The 20,250-nt window shown below is 38.8% G+C and overlaps 1 protein-coding gene across 4 annotated transcripts in view; it reads left to right on the plus strand.

The window, feature by feature from the left end:
• kdm6a (lysine (K)-specific demethylase 6A) overlaps positions 1–20,250 on the plus strand; it is a 222,964-nt gene that overhangs the window by 22,024 nt on the left and 180,690 nt on the right. For all 4 annotated transcript variants that reach the window (XR_009645284.1, XM_060833561.1, XM_060833559.1 and 1 more), the window contains exons 3-4: positions 13,405–13,513; positions 14,674–14,723. Coding sequence is in view for 3 of the 4 variants with exons in the window: in XM_060833561.1 (XP_060689544.1) it covers positions 13,405–13,513; positions 14,674–14,723 (159 nt within the window). In the remaining variant the exon portion in view is untranslated. The remainder of the gene's footprint in view (positions 1–13,404; positions 13,514–14,673; positions 14,724–20,250) is intronic.

The following is a 20,250-nucleotide window of genomic DNA, read 5'->3' on the forward strand; positions in this document are numbered from 1 at the left end:
GTTTTTTTTTTAATCTGCTCAGTTATGTTTTCTAACATGCTGTAAGTTATCTTTACCGGATTCTTTGACATTAGATTTAAATTTTGCCATTACTTTATCTGTCCTCTTGATCACACTTGCCATTTCCAATAGCACTGAAACAAGGAGAATGCGAAAATATTTGTGATGTTTTGTAGTGTGGCATGATATGTTTTAAATGAGTAAGACAAATTTGAGGAGATGAAAATGCAGGTATATCAGAACTTTTAGTCAGTTCATCCAAGGCCATCATTCATGAAGATGCTAGGGGCTTCTTCATTGCCATTACTCCCAGTGAAACTATCACAGTTGTGTTACCTGGAGCATGATGGCCAGCCAAAATTTGGAATGGAGTGGCTCCTCAGTAAAAAATACTGACTACTTTAACATGAAGTAAAATATGCAGGCCAGACAGCATTTCTGGAGAGGGAGAAAGAATTGATGTTTAAGATTGATGACCACCTGTTGGAAGTGGAAAAATATGGAATAAACAAGTACAGAGTAATTGCAGGGAGAGCAAAAAGGCAAGAAATGTGAATGATTTGAATGACGAAAGGGACAAGGGTGCATGGCGAAAGGGTAATAGAGAAAGGATAATGGAAAAATAAACAGAATTTGATTCAGAGGATTTATAAATGACAACCAGAAGTTGTTAATACTTGCTGGCTGAGAGAAAGTGAGCAGTCAAAGTATTAAGCTCTAAATTTGAGGTAGCAGATTGAAAGTGGTGCATCAAACAAAATGAGGTACTGCTCTTTAGAATTTAATTACAGTGGTGTTGCAGATTCAAACGTGGGAGTTGAATGGATGGCTAAAGCAGCAAAGGATTGAAAGCTAAGCTGTACTTGTGGATGACTGTAGGAAATAGCAGGAGTAGTCCATCCGACCTTTTTGAGTCTGCTTTACCATTTGAATGATCATGACTGATCATCCAATTCAGTATCCTGTTTCTACTTCCTCCCCTTACCCTTTGACCCCTTTAGCCTAAGAACTATATTCATTGCTTAACCAGTTTCAGTGTCTTGTTCTGAACCATTTTCTGTGGCAGAGAATTTGATAGGCTGACTGGTGTCTGGATGAAGACATTTTTCTCCTCTGAAGAGGTGTTATTATTAAATCCACCCAATCTGTTTTTGACCACATCTGTAAAGGAGCTCAGATGGTCTATAGTTAATCATTGTCATCAGTCCCTCAAAATATAGGATGAAATTTGTAAAGTTGGATGAATTGTGAGATGACTGAAACTCAATCTTGGGTCCTCAGGTTTTCCCGCGGTGGGGGACACATTTCATCAGATCAGATTCTATTTCTGTATGCAGAGTTTTCTAGACTTGAAATGTTAGCTTGTTCTCTGTCTCCGAATGCTGTGTGACCCACTGATCTCTAGCATTTGTTATTTTCTGCAGCCCTAAGTTGGCTTCCCTTTCTTTCCTCTGCTGATGTCGTTCTACCTTGTGGTTGATTCTCTGAACCTCAATATGTGTTGTACCTTGATGGATCAGGAGGCGCCATACTTCATGGTTGAAATATTTCTCCTCCTAGCCAATGATGTCAATCCCTCCAAACTGTAGGGTGACATTAAGGTTGTACTTTTATGTTGGCCACCCTTTCAACATTGACCAAGAACTGGGGGGAGATTCTATTGTGACAGGTGTGTTTTGGGCATCCTGATACAAAGACTGGTCCATTTGACTTGTCTTTTCAGGAACAGAGCTTTGCTTATGTTGGTATGTTGTCCTTCCAATTGATCCATGGGATTTGATGAAGGCACCACTGATGGAAGCTCTGAAGGACACTTGTGAGATTGGTAGACTATCCAGGTTTCATTGAAGTTGAAGAGAGTGGTCAACACAACAGCCTTGTAGACCAGGACCATTGGCCTCCAGAAGTCCCTATCTCAAAAAAAAAAGCATGTTCAGTTTGAAGGCACCATTGACATAGTTAAGCTGGTGCTGGACATCCTTATTGGTAGTCCCTTTACAGAAGTAGCAAGTACAGTATATTAAGGTGAAAGAAATGCATGTAACTTTTTTTTCCCTTCTGTTCTCTGCCCCTACCAACTTTTGTACTTTCACTCTTCTAAAGTATTGAATCTATTACCTACTCTCCCAGATGCTGCCTGACCTGCATGATATTTTTACTTTTTTCTTTGTTCTTGCATGATTTCTCATATTTGCAATATTTGGCTTGTGGTACATGTTGGTTCCTTCCAAACAATCCTAAGTACTATTTGCTGTAGTGAATGTTCTGTATTACATGAACAACTGAGAATTGTCTTGTTTCCAAAGCTCTTATTTTTCTTTGGAGAGGTGCTGGTGTTGGACTGGGGTGGGCAAAATTTAAAAATCACACAACACAAGGTTATAAGTCCAACACGTTTCTTTGGAAGTACAAACTTTCAGAGAGCTGCTGTTTGATCAGGTAACTGTGGAGCAGGGTCATAAGAGACAGAATTTATAGCAAAAGATCAGCATCATGCAATTGAAACAATATATTGTTTCAAACTTAGATTGCTGTGGAGATGCTGGTGTTGGACTGGGCTCCTAGAACAATTGCATGACTCTGATCTTTCGCTATAAATTGTGTCTTGTGGTCCTGCACCACATCCACAGTTACCTGATGAAGGAGCAGCTCTCCGAAAGCTAGTACTTTCAAACAAATCTGTTGGACCAAAACCTGGTGTTGTGATTTTTAATTAAGATACCTTTTTTGTTTAAAAGGAAAACAAGGAGGTACCAACTGTCATATTGTGAAGCTTTTCAGCAGGTGGCTGGTTCCCTTCTGTGTATGGAGTTGTTGGTACCGTTGTAGATGGCTGTCGTAGTTATGTCATTAAGTATAGTGAAGATCACGACAGGCAGATTTTCAGTCAATAAGGGAATCAAGGCTTGGGGGGAGGAGGCAGAGAAATGGAGTTGAGTTATTGGGTCATCCATGATCTCATTGCTTGATAGAGCAGACTCAGTGGACTGAATTACTTACTTGTTCTATATCTAATTGTGGGTGTTGGATTAATTTGTGACAATCCTGAATAGAAGATTCACACTTTCTTAATCTGTAAAATGACATCACAAGTATCATTGTGCATTTCGTAGCCAGTTTCTGTCAAATAGACCTTCTCCCATTTTCCTGAAAGAGCTAGCAGCAGTAAAAGGAGTGCATTTTGTACTTTGCTGTAGTTGGCAAAATATCTTGGGTTGCATTTCTGCCTTAATCAGAGCAGATAAAAGTAAGTTAAAACAACTGTTTTTTCAAAAATGAAAATAATAAAACTGGGATTGACATTTTTGCAAACATTGCTGTTAAATATGGAGAAGTTTATCACTATCTCTTGCTTCGTGATGAACTTATTAGGCTTGTTTCTGTACAGATAACCTGTGCACCTTCAGACCAACCTGAGAATGAATGACGAGTGAATCTTCAGTCTTTTTAAAATAGTAGACATCTTAAAGCAATAATTAAACCTTTTATTGCTTTGAGGAGTTGTGGGAATTGAGTTTTTTTTTGCCTCAGCAGATGCTTTGTGATGTTTAAAAGTATGCAAATAAATTTATTCCAACAGCCCTAACATGTTTATCAATTATTGGAGTTGAATAAAATGTTGCCAACAACCATGTACTGTTGCACTGGTAAAATAGACACCATTCATTCCTTTCATTAAGTTTTAATGGCTTCTTGATTGAAGTAAATCTTGAGATCCTATTTGATATTTTTGATTAAATTACCGTATTTGAAGTTGATTCCTCAATCATCCACATGGCTGAAAATTTAAAGATTTTATTAGTGTGATGCTATGAAATTTTGTCAATTATTTGACCATTTCAGTGTGAGCGAGATAGAGTGCTCTTGAATGAAAATACTTGTTTTACCCTTTCATTTTTCACTTTCTTTCTAGCTATAGCAATTTCTTGGCTTGGCCCTGACCCCATCTCTCTGCTGGCTTTTCTATTCTCTCTCCTTTGCATTTTCTTTCTCTCTAATGTGTTGCACTTTCACAGCATAGTGTGATGGTCTTTTGCAGAGCTATAATCTTCTCCTGACATTGCTGTCTAATCAGCTACTTTTGAGTTCTCCATCTCACTATTAATCTATCCTCTATCCATACTAATACATCACTTATTCTGTGAAGTCTTAATGACATATTAACATTTTTGCATTGCTCTTTATTGAATGCGTTTTGAATATACTTCATCCACTGATTTCCCCTTTATCCACCCTGCTTAATGCATCTTAAAAAAAATTAAGTTTGTCAAACACCATCTCCCCTTTCCAAAGCTAATTTAGCTTTGATCATAACAAAAGTAGCATTAAAATTTCCCTCAAATTCTGATATTTTCCCGACTTTTTTTAAATAGCAGTGTTACAATTGCTAACTTCTAATTCCTTGGGACCCTTCTAGAATCTAGGGAAATTTTCTACAGCTGTCTCTCTTAAAATGCTTGGATGTTGGCCCTCAAGGTTCTGGAGATTGTTGGATTTTATTCCCATTATCCAATATCTATTTTTCTGAAGATGTTATCTTTAGTTCTTGCGTATGTAAATTGTTTCCTCCAAAGTAAAGGCAGTGGCTCGGTCTTTGTTCACGATTGCCATTTAATTTCTTGTGTCTCTGCCCCTCAAATGATTTTCCTATATTACTATCCACCTCTTCTCCTTCCTATCCCCAATCTCGTCTTCTACCTCTCCCTAGGAAATAAATATTCCCAAAAACAAGGTCCGAACTATGTAACCCATCATTGTCCATTTATCTCTACCTTTCTGAAGATATTGATTTGTCTCAAAATGTATTCCTGTTTCCTCTTTGAAGTCATATTTAGCACAAAGAAAGATGATTGTCATTGTGCAGGTGACCTGTCTCTCTCCTGGGGTGTTGCTTGTAAGAGGTCAAGGTAGTACCTTCAACCCACGCATTTTCAACTCCTTCTCCGCATCCGTCGTAAGTGGCATTTTCACAGATTACAGTGTTCAGAGCCATTGACCACTCATGCACTGAAATAGTCTATGCCATGTTGGCCAAGACTGGAGAACATTCACATTGTCTGATGAATTTTTTTTGTGTTTTTGTTTTTTCTTTTATGGCACTCTGCCTGGCTATCATTGCTTCCAATAAAAGAGAATCGAACTATCGCCTCGTTATATTCAATGCCATCTCCATTGTTGAATCCTTCATCAACTTCATGGGATCATCATTGACCAGAAACTTAATTGGACTGGCCATATACATACTATGACTTCAAGAGCAGGGCAGAATCTGGGAATTCTTCAGTGAGTAATTCAACTCCTGAATCCCCAAAGCTTGTTCCTGGAAGGTGCATGCCCAGAGTGATGGAATACTGTTCACTTGCCTGAATGAATACTACTTCAACTGTACTTCGGAAGGTTAATACTATTCATGATAAAGCAAACTACTTGAATGGTACCCCATCTATTACCTTAAACATCCATTCCCTCCATCAACACACAGTTGCAGCAGTGCAGATCATCTCCAGTTGTGTGGTTGCAACTTAAGTCTCCTTTAACAGCACCTTCTAAATCTCCTCCTCTTAGAAGGTTGAGGCCTGAAGATGCAAAGAAGCATCGCCATCAATATGTTCCCACCCAAGCCACACATCGTCTGTTTAAAATGTTATCTCACATTCCTTTGCTGTCAGTGGGTCAAAAGCGTAGAACTCCTTTTCCCAAGCATGTGTACCTATGCCATATGGTCTGTAGCAGTTGTATATTATTCAACAACACTTTCTTGGCTAATTCAGAACAGGCAGCCAAAATGACTTAACAAAATGAGAGAAGTGATGACCTAATGGTGTTGAGACTAGACTATCAGTACAGAAACTCTGGTAATGACCTGGGGATCCTGTATTGAATCCTGCCATGGCGCGTGATGAAATTTGAATTCGGTAAAAATCTGGAATTGAGTCAAATGGTCACAGAAGTCACTATTGCTTATCAGAAAAACCTATCTGATGTCCAGCTGCATGTGATTACAAATGCATAGCAACGCGGTTGACTCTTAACTGCTCTCTGGGCAATTTGGGATTGCCCTGGCCAGTGATGCACGCACCTTATAAATGAATTTTAATTAAAAAACCATCCTGTCTAACTGACACATTCTTCCTCGTTACTTTCCAGCAACATCTTTGTTGAACTCAGTAGACTTGCCTTGCCTGGTACCATTTTTATTTCAATCTGACCATCGTAACCAGAGAAACACCTGCAATGATGACTTCCAGAATCTTAACAAAAACCAAAAGAACTGCAGATGCTCTAAATCTGAATCAAAAATAGAAATTGCTGGAAAAGCTCAGCAGGTCTGGCAGCATCTGTGAAGAGAAATCATAGTTAACGTTTCGTGTTGAGTGACCCTTCCTTGGAACTGGAAGAATATTGCAACGATTACCCAATTTCTGACAGCTGAAAGTGCAGCCTCTGAGGATGGAGTAATTTTAAATTTAATGCAAAGGAAGTCAGAATTGAATAAATGCCAAGAATGTGAGGCTTTCAGTGCTGGATGAGGTCATAAAGGGGTGGCAACAAGGCCAGACCATTGGTTCATTTAAAACTGGTATGAGAAACTTTCTTTATATTAAGCTTTTGGTGGACTGGTCATTTGTATTATGAAGTGATGAATCATTTTGCTTTACAATTATATGATGCGAATCAATGCAAATACAGCTTGTGATAATATGTTCCCCACTGCTTATCACGGGTCTGTTTGGGTTGTGGTAATTTCTGGTCAGTGTAAGCCAGAAATGTGCAAAAATTATTTTGGTGCAAGTAAAGGGTCTAAGTCCTTTTTAGTGGGATGGTATGAGCACAGACAAGTAATTTGTTAAAGTGTGCAAGTTACTGTACTTAGAGACATTAGTTGCGTGGAGTACATTGGTAAGACACCAGGATTGTGTGTGATGTATCTCCGGACACTGAGGCATGTGAAATGGAATTTACAGAGACCAGCTGTATTGATGTGATTAAATGAAGAAAGATGGAAGGGAACTTGCATAAAACATGATACAAATTAAATTACTTTGAAGGAATAGCTTGTACCTGTGCAATGGAAGTACTATGAAGGATTAAAATCATATAAGTGAACTCTGCCAAAAACCATGGCAGCAGGCTGGCAAGTCACATTAAAGCAGTGTTTGGGTTAGCAGGTACAAATTAGCAATTGCACTTCTATTTTGAATTGTAGATTGAATTTACCTGTGTCTAGTTTTCTCCTAATGCTTCTGTTAACTTGTCTTACTGGCCATTTCATCGCCACTTCTTTTTTACATTTACTGCAATATTTCTACTAACTAACTTTTGAATGATATTTGGGTTTGTTAAGATTTAAAAATACTATCAGAAGAAAACTTAGGGCAATGTTTTCTGTTGCGTGGCATGTTGGATTTGAATAGCACACAATTACCAGATCTTTGCTGTGCCTTTACTCTGTGTCTGAACTAATTTGGCATGTCTATTCCAAAAGGTGACTGGACCTGGAGTCTTGAGTCTGCTTTTTTTTCCCCACAGATGCTGCCAGACCTGAATTTCTCCAGTATTTTCTGTTGTCTTCAGAACTCTGTTTCAGAGTTCTTGTCAGCCAGATTATGGAGAGGTCGCAAGTCTTCCTATAATGCATTGTGTGGAAGTGAGTTGCAGGAGCTTAGAGCTGTGGCAAGGCAGACACCTGAATGCAGAGGTTAATGCTTAGAGTGGGCATGAACAAAGGGTTCAAGTGTGAAATTTTTAGGAAGGCAATTTTAAAAGGAAATTAGAGAAAGAACTGGTATTTACATCAGCCAGCAAGGAAGATTTTGATTGACAGCCAACTTTGTTGGAATAAAGTCAGGAGTGTTGACATTAATGTCAGTTGAAACATCAGTTGTGTATATTAACAAATTAACTTATTGTATGAGGGTGTATTTTGATGGCAGAATTGCATTACCACACCTTTTCAGAAATAAAGTCTCTAAGGGATAGTAGAGGAGCAGGGGAAGCTAAGACCACAACACAAATCACAAAAAATAAATTATATATGTTGTTGTGGTTCTGTTCGCCGAGCTGGAAGTTTTTGCTGCAAAGGTTTCGTTCCCTGGCTAGGGAACATCATCAGTGCTATTGGAGCCTCCTGTGAAGCGCTGCCTTGATGTTTCTTCCGGTATTTATATTGGTTTGTTCTTGCCGCTTCCGGGTGTCAGTTTCAGCTGTAGTAGTTTGTATGTGGGGTCCAGGTTGATGTGTCTGTTGATAGACCTGGACCCCATATACAAACCACTACAGCTGAAACTGACACCCGAAAACGGCAAGAAGATCCATCAACAGACACATCAACCTGGACCCCACATACAAACTACTACAGCTGAAACTGACACCCGGAAGTGGCAAGAACAAACCACTATAAATACCGGAAGAAACATCAAAGCAGCGCTTCACAGGAGGCTCCAATAGCACTGATGATGTTCCCTAGCCAGGGAACGAAACCTTTGCAGCAAAAACTTCCAGCTCGGCGAACAGAACCACAACAACGGACACCCGAACTACAAATCTTCAACCAGACTTTAAATTATATATGTTGTGAATGTTTTTAAAGAAATAACAAGTATTAGGTGTCTTTTCTTGACAGCTAGTGTTTAAAAAGCAGAGAAGCTATCTTCAATTTGTGCAAAGCCTTGACTAAAGCACAGATGGAGTCCAATGAACAGTTCTGTTCTCCATTTAATAAAACACAATATGAAGTATTGTAGATGTTTATAAAATGGATTCATCAGAATGATATTACAAAGAGATTACAATGGGCAAAACTGAAATTGAGGTTTCCTTTTTTTGAAAAGGAATGAGCGGATGGTCTTTAAGATTGTCAATAGGTTTGATAAGAGTAAATGTACACAACTTGTATTTATATCACACCATTAATATAACACTGTCCCTGTTTGACATTGGCCATGTGTGAGATATTAAGACAAATCATCAAAAGTTTGGTGATCAGACATAGGTTATGAAGTGGCATCTAAAGGGAGTAAAGAATTCGAAGAGGAGAAACTTGGGGTCTTGTCAGTTGAAGATATGGTCACTAGTGATGGAAGAATTAAAATTGTATTGCTCAGGATACCATCTTCACTTTTGTGGATCACTGGAACTTGGACTTGGGTAAAAGGCAGTGGGCTGAATCAGCTGTTATGGCTGTCAATTTTGTTGAGATGTTTCAAGCATTTTTCACAGTGAATCCTAGTGAGGGCCATACTGTTAGGTTCTTTCCCCGAGGTTTCCCACACAAGATGCAATTCACATACACCAACTTCTGCAAGCAGTGAAAGTTTATTAAAGCTTGTACAAGCTAGGCGACCCCTTTGACCCTCCATGCAGGCATGTGAATTTGAATCAAAAGAGACCCCGATGAAAGAAAACACATTCCCTTTTGTACAGGTCAGTTCGTAATGCATACAGATACTCTGTCCCACCAAATTCTCAGAGATAATGTAAGTGTAAATGCCCTAATCCTGAGGAATCGTTAAGCAAAAAATTTCCTGACTGATTCCCCCAAGACAATGTAGGTGTGATATGTCCTAGCTTCAGGCGATGACTGTGAAAGCATTTTTGAATGGAAGGGACTGAATGAGAGTTTAATTTGATAATAGCAGGAGAGTAGCAGTAAATGGCTGGCCAAATAGTATGTGTCATCAACATTCCTGCATGGATGTCACCTCCACCCAAAGTGCAGTTTAACCCTTTCTCTGGATATTAACATAATGTTAGAGAGTACAACATTACAGTCAAATTTGCCTCACTAACTATCTTCCCTGTCTCAGAGGCGCATCTGTATTATGGACTAGATCAGACTTCCTCAAAATATATTAAGATAGTCTAGACCCTAATCTTTTTCATATTTTAAAGGTAGATATAAGGCGCTGCATTCCAGATACAAGTCAATTGGTCAAACTACTTGATAAGTAAAATGCAGTTTATTCATACACTCTGGTTAAAATACAACAAAGGAAAGAAGTGGCTTAGCTATAACTCAATTGGAAAACTTAACAGAATAGTATATTAGTAGCTACTAAGTAGTAACTGTTCTAATATAGTAACATTCTATAGAGGCACCCTTGACAAAAGGAAATTCAGAAAATAAATTGTCTCACGTGCAACCAAGCAGCCTAGGAGGAAAAACATGAGAACTCGAGAGTAGTTGGGAGAGATGTATTGCAGCAACAGATCCAGCCGCAGCTGCTACAGCTGAGTACGAAAATTAAAATCCTAGTTCTGTGGGAGCTTGAACACATCCACTCAGGCTGCCCTTATTTTTCCAACTTAGTAAAAACAAAAAGCCAAGGCCTCAACAGCTGCCTTGTTTATTGGCTTTCCAGATAGACTCCCCTGTCTTAGAACTCTACTGTCTTAACTTAAAACCCAGGACAAAATAACCTCTTAAAGTATGGTCACATTCATCCATACTCCAGTCTCATCTTGGGTTCCATTCCTGAAAGAACTCATCACTACTGAGATATCCTGGAATTGATTGGATATAAAAGGTCATTGTGCACCTTGACAAACATTAGTCTGGAGTTATCCATTTTAAATACTCTGCGAATGTTAGAACATGGAAGTAGCTATTGCAAGGAGATTCATATAAAGGAAATTGGATGAGAATTAACAAGAAGAAAAAAAGGATAAGCTGTTGGTGTTGTATGAAAATGGTGAGTGTGCTTGTGTGGAATATGATGACTGGGGTGGACTTGTTGGGTTAAATGTCTTGTGTGGCTACAAATCTTCAACGTGGGCTAAAAATACCTTTTTGTAGGTGGTATCCTCCTGGTAACATTCATTGTATCTGGGAGCTATGCTAATGATGTACAAGAATCCCCAATTTGCAAAGGTTGAATTTACAAGCAGTGATTTACCCATGCGGTTCTAAACAGGGTTTAAATGTAAAGATCTGCCAAATGAACATTTCCTATACTTACAATTTACTTTTTAATATTATCCTGTGCTTTGTCCCAACTTTGTATGAATCGACTTGCAAGCCGTTTCAAGAACCTGTTTACAACTCTGGGCCTACCTTTATTTGGTCTGTGGCCCTATCTTTGACTTCAGAAATTAAGTTGATATTACAGACTGGCTTGGATGTTTATGTGGAGGCATCAGTCTGAAGGAGTCATTAGCTGATAATATAGAAATATTTTGTTGGCTCACAAATAACAATTTTGTTGGCATTGTTAGGGTGAATACCAAGGTCTTTTACAGAGGGTGAAGGAAGTCCATAACTAGAGGGTGCAGGTTTGGGATGAGACGGGAAAGATTTAAAAAGAACCTGAGGGCTAACATTTTCATGCAGAGGGTTGTGAGTGTGTGGACCAACTTGCCAGAGGAAGTGGGTATCTAAAAGGCATCTGATGCGAATAGGAATAGAAAGGGTTTAGAGAGAAATGGGGGTAGCTCTGATTGGAATGTTTGGACGAGTTGGACCTAAAGGTCTGTTTCAATGCTGTGTAACTCAATGACTTTGACTCTATGATGCAAACTAAAAGATCTGTTGGTTGTTGTGGTTCTGCTAGCCGAGCTGGAAGTTTTTGCTGCAAACGTTTCGTTCCCTGGCTAGGGAACATCATCAGTGCTGTTGGAGCCTCGTGTGAAGCGCTGCTTTTGATGTTTCTTCCGGTATTTATATTGGTTTGTTCTTGCCGCTTCCGGGTGTCAGTTTCAGCTGCAGTGATTTGTATGTGGGGTCCAGGTCGATGTGTCTGTTGATGGATGTTCTTGCCGTTTCCGGGTGTCAGTTTCAGCTGTAGTGGTTTGTATATGGTGTCCAGGTCAATGTGTCTGTTGATGGAGTTTGGGGATGAATGCCATGCTTCTAGGAATTCTCTGGCTGTTCTCTGTCTGGCTTGTCCTATGATAGTGGTGTTTTCCCAGTCAAATTCATGTTGCTGGTTGTCTGAGTGTATGGCTACTAGAGATAGCTGGTCGTGTCGTTTTGTGGCTAGCTGATGTTCATGGATGCGGATTGTTAGCTGTCTTCCTGTTTGTCCTATATAGTGTTTTGTGCAGTCCTTGCATGGTATTTTGTAAACTACATTAGTTTGGCTCATGCTGGGTATTGGGTCCTTTGTTCTAGTGAGTTGTTGTCTGAGCGTGGATGTTGGCTTGTGTGCTGTTATGAGTCCTAAGGGTCGCAGTAGTCTGGCTGTCGCAACAACGGATACCCGAGCTACAAATCTTCAATCAGATTTTAGATCTGTTGGTATGGTGGTAGTGTCCCTGACTCTGGGCCAGAAGGTTTGGATTTAAGTCCCACCTGCTCCAGAGGTGTGCCATAATATAACTGAACAAGTTGACTAATGATATCTATTTTTATGCAGTATAACTGATTTGCAAATACTGATCTGGGCTTTCCTTTAAAATTGATCCTAATACGCCTGTACTTTGCAGCAGTGAAGTAACACCATGGCAATATCTAAAGCATAAGGTCATGAGAGGGAAGGGAGATGAAATCCCAATTGTAAATGAGGATATCTCCCAAAAGGTAGGAGACCTTAATCCTCCTCTTGAACCCACTTTGCATTGTCATTTTACAAATTTAGCAGCCATTGCACATTATGATGGACCAAAAGGGAAGACATGATTTTTGCAATATTGAAACAAACTGTCATTTGCCGAAAGTAGATTGTGTATATACTGCATATTCTTGATTGATTGATTAAAAATGTACTTTTACAGTATAGCCTCTAAATGTCTCACTTTTTGTGTAGTGATTTTCAGTGAAGTATTTTCAATTTTGGCATCAATTTGAAACATACAGAACAAGGAATCTAAAACAAATTAAAATAGGTAAAATTTCACTGTAACCAGTGCACCCCACCTCAGGGTTAGCACTCAATTCTTTTTACATCGTTTCAATTACTTCAATATGTGAATAAATGTAGGATACAGTTAATTTATACTAGTACTGGCTATAACTTATGGTTTTGTATGCCCTGGTAGGTCCAGTTCATTGTCTTCTCATTTTGTGCCATTGACGTACAACTTATAAATAGTCTGCTTGCAAAACATACTTAAAAGAAAATCCCAAAATTTTTTTAGACTTCCACCAGAAACGATTGTAATGTAACATATGATAGGAACTTCTCGACTGAGTAGACATAGACATGCAATTACTGTAATTCGTATGAGGGGAAATGTGAGTTAATATCAGAGTATTTTAAATGCTCTATTTATTTGGTCATTAAACATTTTCCATAGTGAAGAGATCCTAAATTCTGGTTTGGAATCATCCTCCATAGCTTCTGTACCCATATTAACATTTGTTCTTCACTGTTGACCCATACTCTCTGAAGGCAGAACTAATTCAGTGATGTAACTTAGTGTCTTTCTTAGTTTGCATTTTCATTTTCTTTCTTGTGTTTTGTTTAGGCTATTCACTGCTTTGAATCAGTGATCAAGAAGTGTGAGGGAAAAGTTGACCATGACTTGTTTTGCCAGCTTGGTCATTTCAACCTCTTGTTGGAGGAGTATCCAAAAGGTAAGTAGTGCTCTTTCTGGTATTTACATTTCTGCCCATTTATGAAAATAGGCAATATTCCTTTGGGTTATACATGTTTCAGGATATTAAAGTTATTATAGTCTAAAGACATTGGACAAATTGCCAAATACCAAGGTGTTAATGGGTAGTTTTGAAAATAATATTCACGTCATTGGGAATTTTCCAAAATAAATGGGCAGAGGCTGCGTAGTAATTCATAAATTAACCATTTCTGTCTCCACAGATGCTGCCATACGAGCTGAATTTTTTTTTCCCAGTGCTTTCTGTTATTAGTTCAGATCGCCAGCTGTGGTATTTTATTCAAAACTCCATATGTTATGTTTTTCTGTGTGATTCAGGAACCTGGACAATAGTGAAGATGCATACAATACAATTAAAAGCCTTGAAAATGTAGGTGTTAAATTGCATGCTTAAAGATCACTCTTCATTGGTCTTCTGGACTGTATGTATGTATCTAAAATTGCAAGACCCAAAATAACTCCAGTGGCATTGAGAAAAGGAAATTAGTTGTATTTTTGTCATTTTATCAGCTGTAATGCCATAGAGATCTCTGCTAGACAACAAAGTGGAGGGCAGTAGAAAGAACAATAGACCTAACTGGAATTCAATGGCAAATGTGACAGTGGTTGCAGGCAAGCCACAGTGGATACTTGAGGATGGCAGAAGGCATATGGCACACCAAGATAGCTGATCTCCTGGCAGGAGTTGCTACAAGCAACAGTAGTAGCATTCTATTTGCCTCTAGCTCACTGACTCTTCTGCATGACAACTCTGTCCCACTCTCCCCTTTGATGCTTGACTCATTCTTGTTCTCCTTCCTCACTCCAACTGGCTGCTTCTCCAGCTGACAGACTTCCAACGAAGTAGCCTACTGTCCTGAAGTGTGTTAATTTTAAAATGTTGATCTTTGAAAAAATCTTTTCCTGGGATATTTTGACACCTCTTGTTTTATTCATTCATTTGATATGGATGTTGCTGATACTTGTGGCTCATTCCTAATTGCACAGGTGATTTGGTACAGTCTTGAACAACTGTTTTTCTTCAAGTTCTGTCTGATTTTGTTAAATTGCTTTGGATTGTGTTTTCTGCTATTTTGTTGCTTTGAAAATCCTATGAAATTAATTTTTTTTGTCTTTCAGCATTATCTGCATACCAGAGGTACTACAGCGTACAGTCTGATTACTGGAAGGTTTGTACAATTTGAAAGATTTTTATTTAATTTAATCATTGACCTTTTATTCAGCAGTAACTTGTGTTCAGCATTGTCAGTAATAACTGCTTATGGAGTTACTTCATTGTTTTTACTTCATTTGTTAAATATAGGGAAATTGCAACATAGGGGACCCCATTTAAGTATTGGAGATTTCTGCGTTATCACCATAGCACATACTTGGCACTTCTGTCTAGTTTGTTATGTGTGGTGAATGCATATGCATTGTGTAAACAATTGTTGAATATTTTCTTAATTTTATGACTTGGTCAATGGACAAACATTTTAGTTGCCAAACATCAAGCATGTGAGTTAACACAGTCATTCTGCGTTTTAATATTTAGTTGAGACACCCAGTCCTCGTTTCAATCCTGATTAGCTCATAATAGTGAATGGTGTATAAATGTAATTGTTTTAATGACGTTGCTCCATTTTCAACTGTGGTGTTGACTGTAGAATTAATCAAGATTACTTCAGTTGAAATAAATTGCTGTAGAAGTGAAAACTCGCTGCCAGCTGAATCAAATTCATGAGCCATTCAAGTGGGGGGGAGAAAAGAGAAATGTCGTTTGTAACTGGGGGTAATCTGGTTAGGAGCATAGACACCATTCTCTCTGACCAGGAACGAGAGTCCCAAAGTTGTGTTGCCTACCTGGTGCTCAGGTTTGGGAGATCTCATCTGGGCTGCAGAGGAACTTGGAGTGGGAGGGTCAAGATCCAGCAGTTGTGGTCCACATAGAAAACAACAACTTCGATATAATGAGGGCAGAGATTCTGCTAAGGGAGTATGAACAGTTAGGAGCTAAATTAAAAAGCAAATCCGAAAAGGTGGTAATCTCTGGTTTATAACCTGATTCATGAGCTAATTGGCACAGGGTCATCAAGATTAAGCAGGTAAATGTGTGGTTGAAAGATTAGTGTGGGAGAAATGGGTTTGAAATCATGGGATGTTGGTACCAGTACTGGGGAAGAAGGGACCTATTCTGATGGGACAGTCTTCTGAATCGTACTAGGATCTAACGAATCGCATAACTAGGGCTGTAGACAGGGCATTGAATTAAGTGGGGTGTGTGTGTGTGTGTGTGTAAACAGTTAGAGCGGAAATTATAAAACCCACATTTAAAGGAGGAGGTAAGTGTGCAGGTTAGCGATGTGGCAGATGGTTACCAGATAATAAAGGTGAGGGACAGAACAGTTGAGTATATTTATGCACCAAGGAATTATATTAAAAAAGTAGAGAAATTCACTAGTTGGAAAAATTTAAAAGCTTTGTATCTAAATGCATAAAGCATTTGAAATAAGATGGATGAACTAATCGTGCAGGTAGATGTAACCAGGTATGATATAATTGGGATTTTGGTAGTTGGGTGACCAGGGATGGGAACTGAATGTCCTAGGGTATTCGGTATTTAGGAAGGACAGGCAAAAAGGAAAAGGTGGTGGAGTGGCATTACTGGTTAAAAAGGAAATTAACATAGTAGTGACAAGATGGAGTCTGCATGAGTTGAATTGAGAAACACCAAGGGGCAAACAACATTAGTGGGTGTCATATATAGACCCTCCCAAACTGCAGTGCTGATGTTGGGAATGGCATTGACTAGGAAATAAGAGATGCATGTGATAAAGGAATATCAGTGTTCATGGGTGATTTTAATCTACACATAGATTAGGCAAATCAAATTAGTCGCCATGTAGTAGAGGTGGAATTCCTGGAGTATATATGAGATTTTCTTGACCAGTATTTGGAGGAACCAACTAGAAAGCAGGCCATCTTAGACTGGGGACTGTGCAATGAGAAGGGAATCATTACCAGCCTAGCTGAGCTTGACTCCTCTGATGACCGACTATAACATGATAGAATCTGTTATCGAGGTGGAGAGATAGTTGATAGTTGATTCAGACACAAGGGGACTGAATCACAAGGAAACTGATGATTTAAGGTGTGAGTTGGCCTTGATGGACTGGGGAGAGTTACTTAAATGGATAGGCAATGGCATACATTCAAGGAATGCATAGGGGAACTGTTTATTCCTGTCTGGCACAAAAGCAAAAAAGGTAAGAGGGCCAATCCATGGATTTACAAAGGAAATTAGTGGTAGTATCCAATTCAAGGAAGAAGCCTACAGATTGACCAAGAAAAATAATAATAGGGTCTGAGGATTGGGAGCAGCTTAGAATTAATTAAAAAGGATGAAGGGGATTGATTTGAGGAGGGGAAAATACATTTATGAAAGTAAGCTTGCAGGGAACATTTAAAGGCTGAATTAAGAGTTTCTATTCGGAGAGAAATAGATTAGTGAAGACAAATGTCGATCCCCTACAGACAGAAATAGGGGAATGTATAGGGGAAAGAGAAATTGCTGGGCAACTGAATACATACTTTGGTTCTGACCTCACAAAAGAGGACACAAATCAGATACAAGAAATGTTAGCGGATGCAAGATTCAGTGAGGAGAACTGAGGGAGATCAATATTAGTAGAGAAATAGTGCTGGGAAAATTGAGGGGATTGAAGACGGATATATCCTCAGGACCTGATAATCTGCATCCCAGAGTACTTGAGAAAGTGGCTCTAGAAATAATGGATGCATTGGTGGCTATCTTCCAGGATTCTGTAGACTCTGGAAGAATCCCTGCAGATTGGAGGGTCGCTAATGTTACTGCTATATTCAAAAAGGGTGGTAGAGAGAAACCAGGGCATTATTGTACTGCCCTGCCCTGGTTTGTCTTAGCAAAATGTAACAACTGCGTTATCTAATTTAAACTCTTATCTGCCATTCCTCAGCCCACTGGCCTAGTTAATCAAAATCTCGCTGCACTCCCAGATAACCTCCCTCACTGTCCATTATGCAGTCAATCTTGATGTCATCCATAAACTTATAAAATTCTCCTAAATTCTTATCTGAATCATTTTATATAGATCATGAGCAACAGTGGACCTAGCGCCAATCCCCATGGCACATAGCTGGCCACAGGCCTCCAGTCTGAAAAACAACCCTCCACCATCATGCTGTCTTCTACTGTCAAGACAATTTTGTATCTAATTAGCTAACTCTCCTGGATCCCATGAGATTTTACCTTATTCAACAACTTACCATGCAATACTTACTAAAATCCATGTAGACAATATCTACTACACTGCCTACGTCTATTTTCTTGGTCACCCCTTCAAAAAACTCATTAATATGCGTGAGAAACTATTTCGCGCACTCAAGGCCATGCTGACTATCCCAAGTGAGTCCATGCCTCTACAAGTACCCACAGATCCTGTCTCTCAGAATCCCTTCTAACATTTTGCCCACCACTGATGTTATACTCACCAGTTTGTACTTCCCAGGCATTTCCCTGCGCCCATTTCTTTCATAATGGTACAGCCACCCTCCAATCTTCAGACACTTCACCCATGGATGTCAGTGGTACAAGTATCTTGGCTAGGGGCCTGGCAATCTCCTCCCTAGCCTCCCACAAAATCCTGGGATACACTTCAAGACGTGGGGGTTTATCTACTTAGTGAGTTTTAAAACTTCCAACACACTTCTTCTGTAATGTGGACTCTTCGAGAAGCCACTATTTATTTCTCCAAGTTGCCTAGCGTACATGCCTTTCTCGCTGGTTTATTTTGAATTTAAAGTATCCATGTCCTTGAATGCGCTACCACCATTTAGCTGTTTGCCTATCAACTTCCGTTTCATTGCTCTGATTTGGCATCTGCTTAGTTATATTGAATTTACAACTTAGAGTGACTGTTCAATTCAAGTAGTTCATGCTGCTGTTTATTTACTACTCCAGCATCCCATTTTTCTTCTTTCAACTCTCATCAGCACAACTCTTTATTCCCCTTTTCCCTTAAAATTGCCAAATTTTTCTGTAAACTTATCTTTATTCATTATCTTCTAGTGATAGAACTACATGTTTGATTCTTGAAGTGGGGTCTAGACAAATTTTGATTTATGTTTAGCATTGAGATCCAAGTTTTATATTGTATCCTTCAAGAAGTATGCATTGATGCTTGTTTTTCTCTTTTTTAATGACCTAATTAACCTGCATTTCTGTATTTTATCATTTGCCTCCTGCACAAATCAGAAACTAGCATCCAAGTTCGGGTCGTGTGGAGGGAAAAATTTGAAAGAACTGGTGGGTTTTTTTTTTAAGGAAAAGAGTAAGGCCTTGCTAAAACTATATAAGCCACTGGTCATACCACATGTGGAATTTTGCAAATATTTCTGGCCTCCTCAACTAAGGAAAGATATCTTGTCAGAGGCAGTCCAGTGAAGGTTCACTAGGTTAACCTCCAGTATAGAGTATTTTTGTTTTGACTAGTGGCTGACTAGGTAGGGCTTGTACTTATTGGAGTTTTGGAAAATGAAAGGAGACTTTATTGAAACACTAAAGATTTTTAATGGGCTTGACAGGGTAGATGTGAAAAGTTTGTTTCCCCAAATGGGAATCTAGGACCAGAGGGCATAATCTGAAGAAGGAGTTTAAGCTTGAGGTGAGGTTTTTTGTCTTCGTAAAGAATCTTGGGAATCTTTTACCACAGAGGGCTGTCAAAGCTGGGTCCATACATTTAATCAAGACTCAGACAGATTTTTAATCACTCAAGGCAGGTGTATTTGTATACTCTCTTCTCCTTACTCTCCTGGAACATGATGCATCTCCTATCTAGATTATTGCTTTTCAAGTAATGTGCAACCTCCTTACTTTTCTAGTTCATTCAAATTCATTTATCAATAATACATATTCTGCAAATTTGTTAACATTGTCCTATAACTTGTCGCATTTGTCGGCAGGTTTTATTACTTGCCCACGCCCCCATCAAAAAACTAATATAAAATTTGAAAATTTTAACTTTCAAATCTAAATCGTTAATATAAATTGTGAACAGCCCTGAAACTTAGAGGACCCTATTTCTTGCTTTTGTCACTGAATAGTTAATTATTACCTCTACTTTCTGATTTGTCTAGCGGTCTGCCATCTATTGATTGCATGCTCCTGACTCAGCATGCTTTATTTTAAATGATAATGCTTTTCTCAAGGCCTTTGGAAATGTAGGTAAGTTGCATCTACTGTGTTACCCTTGCCTAATCTCTTTTTGAGATTTTGTCAAATAATTCATTGAGGTTGGTCAAGCAAGACATATCTCTTGAAAATTCATGTTGAATATTTCTTATTTTACTTTCAATGTCTTGGTGTCTTCTGCCTCATAGCGCTAAAGCATGTCCTAGCAAAGTCATGAATAACATTCTCATTGTGCTTTAGTTAACATGATGCCTCTTCTGCATTTTGACACCAAAGTCAAGGTACTTGTCTAACATTTAAATCTTGAATGAGCCATCTCCTCCAGCAATATTACGAAGATGTGAAGTAATTGCATTTGGTTGTATGGCATGCTTTGGTTTCTTGCCACTGATTCCATCACCTTCCTGACTATTCTCTTGAACCAGACTGTTTTATAATCTTGGCATATTAACCTGTTCTGAATTGCCTTTAATTACATATCTTGGAGT

This window comes from Hemiscyllium ocellatum, chromosome 12 (assembly GCF_020745735.1).
Source record: "Hemiscyllium ocellatum isolate sHemOce1 chromosome 12, sHemOce1.pat.X.cur, whole genome shotgun sequence".
Taxonomy (NCBI): Eukaryota; Metazoa; Chordata; class Chondrichthyes; order Orectolobiformes; family Hemiscylliidae; genus Hemiscyllium; species Hemiscyllium ocellatum.